Below are 10,000 nucleotides of genomic sequence, written 5' to 3'. Positions count from 1 at the left end.
GCAACAATACATTATCAACAAACAGTACTTCTCTAGGTTACATATGTACATATATATATATTCTTTTCTTTTCTTTTTTTTATTCATTCCAGTCATTTGACTGCAGCCATGCTGGAGCACCGCCTTTAGTCGAACAAATTGACCCCATAACTTATTCTTTGTAAGCCTAGTACTTATTCTATTTGTCTCTTTTACTGAACCACTAAGTTATGGGGATGTAGACACACCAGCATCAGTTGTCAAGTGATGGTAGAGAGACAAACACAGATACACAAGCATATATATATATATATATATATATGTACATACGACGGGCTTCTTTCAGTTTTCCGTCCACCAAATCCACTCACATAGCTTTGGTTGGCCCAAGGCTATAGCAGAAGACACTAGCCCAAGGTGCCACACAGTAGGACTGAACCCAGAACCATGTGGTTTGTAAGCAAGCTACTTACCACACAGCCACTCCTGAGCCTTTGATCCCAGATGAAAATTCCCCAAAACAGAAAAATAGCATTCAGTCAACACATGGCCATTTGCGCCAATAACAAAAATCCAAGCTTCAGAATTTTTCCTCTCTACCAATTCTGGGATGATACGACTTGCAGCCAATGAATTAGTAAAGAGACTCTTTTTATTACAAAATATAGACCCCTTTTGAGCACATCAACAACAAACGACATATCCACCACGGCCTTAGAATAGCACACACGCAAAATATTAAGAATGATTCATTCAAGAGATACCCAAGAATTCCTTAAAAACAGTATAATCACTGCTATAATCCATAACGAGCCACTTTTAGGTCACTTGACCATTTAACATCCTACTACTATCATAGCACTCCCGCATTATTCTTCTCTGCCAAGATTTTACAACGACCTCGAACCCACAAGAGTAAACAAGAGAGACAGAGACAGGCAGAACCAAGGAAAATGCCCCTTGTATTTGAATACTATGCAAATATTCTTTTAAAAAAACTTTCCATTTAATTTTTCCAAAATTTAATTGTTTTCCATACTTACAGTTGAAGAAGTCTCAATGACTGAAACCGGTGCTGAAATGTTTTTTATAAAATTATTTTAGCATTTTCTACCTTGACTTTTTTTTCCCATATATATATCAACTCGTGTGTTCCTTTTCAACCTTCTACATATATATATATATATCAATATCATCATCATCATCATCGATTAACGTCCGCTTTCCATGCTAGCATGGGTTGGACGATTTGACTGAGGACTGGTGAAACCGGATGGCAACACCAGCCTCCAATCTGATTTGGCAGAATTTCTACAGCTGGATGCCCTTCCTAACGCCAACCACTCAGAGAGTGTAGTGGGTGCTTATATATATATATATATATGTCTGTCTAATTCTCTCTTCTTTCTCTCTTTTCTTTTTCTATTGCGGTAGGTAAGTATTTCCTCTCTCATAAGACATCTTTCTCTATCACTCTATTATAACTATAACCTCTCTCAACTGGCACAAAGCCACCTCCCTCAGTACCACTCTCTCTTCCAGCCACGTAAACGTGTCCCTGGGGTGCCACATAAAAGCACCCGAAACATTCAGTAGAGTGGTTGGTTTTAGGAAGGGCGTCCAGCTGTAGAAACCATGCCAAATCAGACTGGAGTCTGGTGCAGCTCCCCAGCTGTGGTCAAACTGTCCAACCCATGCCAGCATGGAGAAAATACATTAAATGATATTGATGATGAAGATATATGCTGATACATATACTCTCTCTCACACACACATATGTATGTATATATATGTGTGTGTATATATGTGTGTGTGTGTGCATACATATACATATGTTTGTGTCTATGTATGTATTTTTACAATAGAGAATCTTAAATCTAACAGGCGGCGAACTGGCAGAAACGTTAGCACGCAGGGCGAAATGCTTAGCAGTATTTTGTCTGTCTTTACGTTCTGAGTTCAAATTCCGCCGAGGTCGACTTTGCCTTTCATCCTTTCGGGGTCGATAAATTAAGTACGCACTGGGGTCGATGTAATCGACTTAAGCCCTTTTTCTGTCCTTGTTTGTCCCCTCTATGTTTAGCCCCTTGTGGGCAATAAAGAAATAAGAATCTTAAATTGTTTTAAATTCTTATATATATATATATATAAAATTAAGTAATACTTTTGCTGAATTCCAAGGTGACTTGCAATCGTCTGTATATTCCTTTTCATCTGTATTGTTGAATAGGTCAGCCTAAAATGGTAAAGTAGCATTAATGTTAGCATTCTTGGTAATATATTTCTAAGGCGTGACTTTTTTTTTTTTTTTGCAATGGAAGAAAGAAAGAAGACATGTCAAAGGAGTTACTATCTTTGGTTTAGAAAATGGGAAAGTTATCTTCAGAATGCAAACCTAACCAAAATACAACAAAATCACTTGTTAAGGTCATTTCTATACATATTCTATAGAAATTATAGCCAGCAGTGATTTCTGTTACAACATTTTGTATCAGAGACATCAGATGTAAATAAACAATGAGATCGAAGATGAAAAAAAGGGTAATGGGCATATATGCCATACATTATTTACAATTGACGGATATATGTCCTCATCTTGTTTGTTGTTAACACAATGTTTTGGCTGATATACCCTCCAGCCATCATCAGGTGTCTTGGGGAAATTTCGAACCTGGGTTCTCATTCCTAAGGTATTTTTCAATGTTATCTATATATATAAAAATGAGAATGTGTGTCTGTCTGTCTGTCTGTGTGAATCCCTAAAACTCGAGAACTACGCAACCAATTTCATTCAAATTTTACACATGCCTTACTTAGGGTTCCAGTTGTGTTTTAGTCAAAAAAAATTATTAACTTCTTGCAGAGTTTGAGCACACGGCAACATAATATCTCCTCCACTATTTAAGTATTACGTGTCAAAAGTGAAACAAAAACACTCATGTCAAATACTTTCACTTTAAAAATTAAACTATTCCACTAACTGAAACAATCACATTTCGATACTGTAGTGACAGATACTTTCACAGAGAGAGAAAGAGAGAGACAGAAAGAGAGAGAGAGAGAGAGAGAGAGAGAGAGAGAGAGAGATGTATATGTATACATATACATGTATATGTACACCATTTCGATACTGTAATGACAGATACTTTCAGAGAGAGAGAGAGAGAGAAAGAGAGAAAGAGAGAGAGAGAAAGATAGAGAGAGAGAGAGATGTATATGTATACATATAGATGTACACGTATATGTATATATATATAGATCTATACATACATGTATATGTATACATATGTGTAGATGTATATATATATAGATGTACATGTAATATGTATACATATATACATATATACATGCATACAGATATCTATACATATATATACCCATCACACACACATACACATGCACACAAACACACACATTAGTCATTTGTTTTCTTATCCAAAACTACGTCAAAAGTACTGAATGGATCTTTATGAAATTTGGAAATTATATTCTTTGCATAACGGCCATAACTCCCATGAAAATTCATATATTTTTGATGTTGATGAAATTTTAACCCGAACATAACAGATGAGCATTATTTAGAAAATGATGTCACACGTTATCGAGGCTACCATTCTTTCTGGATGTGCAAAAGGGGATGACGTCTTTATTCCAAGAATTCCTCTTACTCTATCAGGAGCAGACATTCCTTTTACATTCAGAAGACTACAATTCCCCCTTCGTGTGACTTTTGCCATGTCCATAAACAAATATCAGGGTCAAACACTGTCTGTAGCTGGTCTTCTCTTGGAAGAGCCCTGCTTCTCACATGGACAACTGTATGTTGGCTGCTCAAGAGTGGGCAGCAACAAAAAACCTATTTGTATATGCTCCACAAGAGAAAACAAGGAACATAGTTTACAATGAGGTGTTATAATCACAACAGCAAGAAAGTATGTACATGATCACCTTCTTTTACGAAACTTCATTGACTTTCATATATTTATATTGATATACATATATATACGTGTGTTTGGGTGCGTGTGTGTATATACATCTCTATATATAAGGATGATGCGTAGTCTAGACGGCGTTTTTAGATTTCATTATTCTCTTTAACCCGGGCAACGCCGGGTATTTCTGCTAGTTATTAATATTTTCAAACATTGCAGAATATTGGAAATGAATAACACTGCTCGTATGACAGTGACACTTATTTACTGGGAAAATCTAGACCAAGTTATATAATGTAAATATTTCACAAGGTCTCTGTAGGGCTGTCCTCTTAGTCAACTGGTAACAATTTGGTGTAATATGTTGTAAGAACAGCAACTGGTTGGGGTTCATTTGTAACAGGCTGGATGACAAGGAACTAGTTAGAACTGGCTGTAATAGGTTGTATGAGCAGGAACTAGTTCTAACTTGCCACAGATGTTTGTATAGAAGAGAATTAACTTGGACTTGTTAAGACAGGTTGAATAAGAGAGAACTAGTTATGACTTGCTGTTGCAGGTGGTACCAGAAGTTAAAACTAGCCATGTCTTGCTACAACATGCTTTCTGAGAGAAAACTAGCTGTGACAAGAATATAAGAGAAAACTAGTTTGATAAGTTAAATGAGATAGAACTAGCTACAGCTGGCTATAACAGGTATGTAAGAGAAGAATATCTATGACTGGCTACATGTGAGGTTCTACATGTGAGGTTCTACATGTGAAAACTATGAAGAATTACATATGCAAAATTATAGACAAACATCTTACAGTGTTCATTTCTTTCAATTTTGTAATCATCACAATAATTGGAGCCTTTTCATGCCATATCATTCTCCAGAAGTCCAAAATAGTGTGTGCCATGGGGCCTTGGGTAGCAATGTATGCCATAGCTTCAACTTCATAACCCTACAATGAAGAGAGAAAAAAAAAAGAAATTAAAAGGTCATACAAAATTAATATACAAAAATGATTTATTTTTTACTTGTTTCAGTCATTGTTTCATAAAGAATTATAAGCCATATGTATTGACCCCCCCCCCACACCAGTACTGATCCCCAGTACTTATTATTTTTAAAGCTTGGTACTTATTCTATTGGTCTCGTTTGTGAAACCACTAAGTTACAGGGATGTAAACACACCAGCACCAGTTGCCAAGTGGTGGTGATGGTGGTGGTGGGGACAAACACAGGCACAAAGACACACAAGCACATAGATGTATACATACATATATACAAGGGGCTTCTTTTAATTTCCACCAACCAAATCCACTCACAAGGCTTTGGTCAGCCCGAGGCTATAGTAGAAGACACTTGCCCAAAGTTCCATGCAGTGGGACTGAACCTGTCTGACTGGAGATTGAAAAATCTCAAGGAAAAACCAGAATGGCTTCTAGAGAAGTAGATAAATATTAGCCCAGATTCTTAGTTTGGAGAGGAAGAGTCATTGAAAAGAGTTTGAGTGAAGAACCTGAAAGCGTCTTCCTATTTATTAACTTTTTTAGGGTCTCTGAGTCAATACACAGAAGGAAAATAGAAGAAATATTTTTGCATATGGTATCCCAAAGGAATCTGTTAATGCCATCATGATGTTGTATAGAAATATTAAGTCTATAGTTCATTCTCCTGATGGTAACACACAGTTCTTTCACATAGTAGCTGGTGTCCTCCAAGGTGACATTTCCCTGTTTTTTAAACTTCAGGTGAGACTTCATCCAAACGAGATACCTTTCTGTTCTTCAATGGTTTTATGACTGCTTCCAGTTCACCCACAGAAAGCTCCCAAAGTTGGATGTTGAGTTGATGATGAGGGATCTTTTTAATTTCAGGTGGTTTAATAATTAGATTTTAAAAGTGATCTCGACATAGTTTGAGTCATTCAACTTCACTTGCTGCTGTCAGTTTGGTTTCTGAGAAGCTCTTTCTTCCAATAACTTCATTTGCAATTTTCCATGCTACAGATGATTGTTTATTGTCTATAGAAACTTTGATGTTGTCGATTTGTATTTGTATATAAAGTTCTTGCTCTTTTTGATATTCTGAAGCCAATTCCATCTGTTCTTTTGTGAACTGTCTTCGGTCTGATCTTGTAGGGTTTGTTCTCTTTTGTTTAGAAAACTTTCCAAGAGTTTCTTTCTTTTAGATAACAGCTGCAGTTTTCCAGAGAATTCTATGTCTAACTTTGTTTTCAGAGGAATGTACACATCTGCTTTTTGCTTGTGTGCAGTGACAAAATTTTCATATTCCTCATTGGGAGAGGTAGTTTCAGGAGTATTTTGCAGGGCTTCATATCTGTTTTTCTTAATGATCAATCAAATTGATTACATATATATCAGGATTTGCTAGAGATGACGTCATAACATTTACATTTGCTTTCAGGCTTTTTATTTGATCTTAGATAGAGGCAAACTTTAGCTGATACTATCCTGTGATCAGAGGAAACATTATCAAACGTATCAAATGTCATGCAGTTCATGGCACTGTTTGTCCATTTCTTCTTCATGAATATGTAGTCTAGTTGTGCTTTTGTACCATTTGGGCAGCTCACTTTTGATAGCTTACGTTAAGACAGATGAGACGCTTCAGTGGTACATGAGTGGTACTTTATTTTATTTAACCCTGAAGGATAAAAGGGAAAGTGTGAACTTTGATAGGATTTGAAACTGGAATGCAAGGATCCAGAATAAATACCACATGGCATTTTGTTTGATGTTCTAATGATTCTGTCAATCTATCATTATGGTGCAAAGTGCTTGAAGGGCTCGATTTCTCAGTGACCATAAAACTGTTTCAGTCTTGAACAGTTGATCTACTATGATTTTATAAAAGGGACGCAAGTATTTCTTATATTGTAGTACTGCTCATAACGATGGGGAAGTACTACTGTTGTTGTTATTCCTACTCCTACTACAATTACCACTACTACTACTACTACTGCTACTGCTGTTGCTGCTGCTGCTGCCACCTGGTGGTGGTAGTTTCCATTATCAAATCATGCAACAGGCAGCACTTTCCACTGAGGAGAAAAAACAAAAAACAAAACAACAACAGTATTGGCTGAAACAACAACATAAAAAAAAATAATGACGATAATAGTAACAACAGCAACAACAACAACACAATGATAATCACGAAACCAAGTAAAGAATTTTCAACCCCCTCCCCCCCCCCCCAAATATGGAAAAATCACAAAATGATTTACCCGAATATAGTTGGCGTTAATGTAAGATGAAAGAGTATCTCCTTCGTAGTTTGGTAAAATAACTCTGCTGTGTTCATCTGAAGAAAGAGAAGAAAAATCAATGAAATTGTGGGAAACGTATATCTATATCTATATATATACACACATACATGTGTCTGTATACATACATGCACACACATACACATTATATAGATACACACATGCACATAGTGACTTTGCTATATAAAATAGCAAAGTTAATATTAAACATATTTAAAAACCAAAATTGGAATAGAATTTTATATGTTATATAAGTGCTAAAGGAAATCTGAACTATTCCAGCCTCACACAGCAAATCACTTTTGAAGTTATATCATGAAATGCTCACCAAAACTATTCCATTTTAATAAGTACATACATATATATGCATGTCAGGTATATACATTATATATATATATATATATATGATAGATAGATAGATAGGGTGATAAATTGACTATTAATTCAATTTAAAACCAAGTGGCCTAGCATGTAAAAAAATCTGAAAATTCAGAAAAAATTGTATTACACGTATATGACCACTAGGTGGAAATCCAATATATATATATATATATATATATATATAGTGGCCCAGAAGTGGCTGCGTGGTAAGTAGCTTGCTTACCAACCACATGGTTCCGGGTTCATTCCCACTGTGTAGCACCTTGGACAAGTGTCTTCTACTATAGACTCGGAACGACCAAAGCCTTGTGAGTGGATTTGGTAGACGGAAACTGAAAGAAGCCTGTCGTATATATGTATATATATATGTGTGTGTCTGTTTTTGTCCTCCCAACATCGCTTGACAACCGATGGTGGTGTGTTTATGTCCCTGTAACTTAGTGGTCCAGCAAAAGAGACCGATAGAATAAGTACCAGGCTTCCAAAGAATAAGTCCTGGGGTCGATTTGCTCGGCTAAAGGCGGTGCTCCAGTATGGCCACAGTCAAATGACAGAACCAAGTAAAAGAGTATATATTGTTTCTTATGAGAGTTGTTGTGCCAATAATAACACACGCACAGGTTCAATTCCACTTCTTTATTGTCAGTCAATTGGTTAAATATCCAACTAACTAATTACTGGTTAAACAATCAATTGGTTGTTCGTTACTCAATGTTCTCTTGTTGCTGTTAGTGAGCTTCCCACTGACTTAGTAACTTCCTCTTGCAGCAAGAGGGAAAGTCAGTAAGTGACCAAAAAAGGTCGCAAACAGGAATGAAAGAGCTTAATCTAACAAACAACCAGCTGGTTGTTTAATCAGCACGTTAAACAAACCATCGATTGTTTGGTTGGTTGGTTGGATATCTAATCAGTTAACTAACAATAAAGGAGAAGAATTGAACCTGTGCATGTGTTATCATTATTGGCGTAATGACCCTTCTAAGACGTAACAAAATTTGTTTCAACACACGAATTCACATCAAGAATCTTGCAAACCAAAAACAAAAATGGAATATGTGTATATATATATATATATATACACACACATATATATATATATATATATATATATATATATATATATATATATATTACACAATCATACAAAAAAATCCACCTTTTTTTGTATTTATTTTTACTCGCATATATATATATATATATATATATATATATATATAACAAGGTAAAAGTTTTTATCTTTCATTCTTTTTGAAGATTGTTATTAAATGTAGTTTTGGTTGTTTTGACTACTTCTTCTAGTGTGTAAAAACTGCCTGTTGAGGGCAGTTTTCTCTTGTATTTAAATGTACACTATTTTATATATATATATATATATATATATATATATATATATATATGTATATAATGCATAAACGAAGCCTAAAAAGATTGCTTTAAGATACATGGCATATCTTATAAATATGCCTGTTCAAGTATCATAATAGCATGAAACTATTAGTAGCTCTTTCAGTTGTGTATTTAAATTGATATATATACACATATATATATATATATATATATACATATAATATAGACAGGGAGAGAAAGAGATAGACACACAGAGAGAGGTGGAGATAGAAGAGAGAGATTAGTTAGCTGTGACAAGAATTGTAGATTGGGTCAATTAGCAGCTATGTAAAGGCACTTGTTCAAGATACCACATAACAGGATGAAGCCCAGAACCTCTTGGCTGCAAAGTGAACTTTTAAATTACTCAGCCATGATCATCTCTCCCCACTCTCCCTCTATGTTAATTTTCTCTTTCCACACTTCTGTGCCTCATGGTCTAAATTCTCAACCCCACTCCTTTTCATTTTTAATGTCTCCTACAACACATATCTTACATTCTCAGTGCCCCCTCCACTTCTACATCACATGTACCTATACTACACTGTTTAACTCCTTATCCCAACACTACACACCATTTACATTCAAAGAACATATATATACACCTACACACTCACACACCACTTTTTCTCACCCCACACACTAGCATCCACACTTCCAGATCCCTCTTCACATCTACAGTAGTAAGTATGTAATCCCACACCTCCACTTCCCAACACCTATCCCTTTCATTACCTCTATTCCACCTAAAACTGCTATCCAATATGATACACATAATATCCTCTGACACACACATGCACACACACGCACAGCATGCACGCACACACACACACAACATGCGTACACATGCACACACACACACACACAACATACATGCACACATACACACAACATGCACGCACACACAGAAAGCATGCATGCACATACAGTATGCAGACACATGCACACACACAACATGCATGCACAGGCAAACACACACACACACACACACACACGCACGCACACACATGGTATGCATGCACACATTAGCTTCACAAACACACA

At 35.9% G+C, this 10,000-nt stretch overlaps 1 protein-coding gene across 2 annotated transcripts in view; it reads right to left on the bottom strand.

The window, feature by feature from the left end:
- Window positions 1-10,000, bottom strand: part of LOC106884340 (receptor-type tyrosine-protein phosphatase R-like) — a 173,743-nt gene that overhangs the window by 226 nt on the left and 163,517 nt on the right. For both annotated transcript variants that reach the window (XM_089341521.1, XM_089341522.1), the window contains 3 exons: window positions 7,151-7,227; window positions 4,721-4,858; window positions 2,144-2,215 (listed from right to left, as the gene is read on the bottom strand). In XM_089341521.1, coding sequence (XP_089197647.1) covers window positions 2,144-2,215; window positions 4,721-4,858; window positions 7,151-7,227 — 287 coding nt within the window. The remainder of the gene's footprint in view (window positions 1-2,143; window positions 2,216-4,720; window positions 4,859-7,150; window positions 7,228-10,000) is intronic.

Source organism: Octopus bimaculoides, chromosome 24 (assembly GCF_046866305.1).
Source record: "Octopus bimaculoides isolate indiv1 chromosome 24, ASM4686630v1, whole genome shotgun sequence".
NCBI lineage: Eukaryota > Metazoa > Mollusca > Cephalopoda > Octopoda > Octopodidae > Octopus > Octopus bimaculoides.
This window is presented reverse-complemented; position numbering and strand designations above follow the sequence as displayed.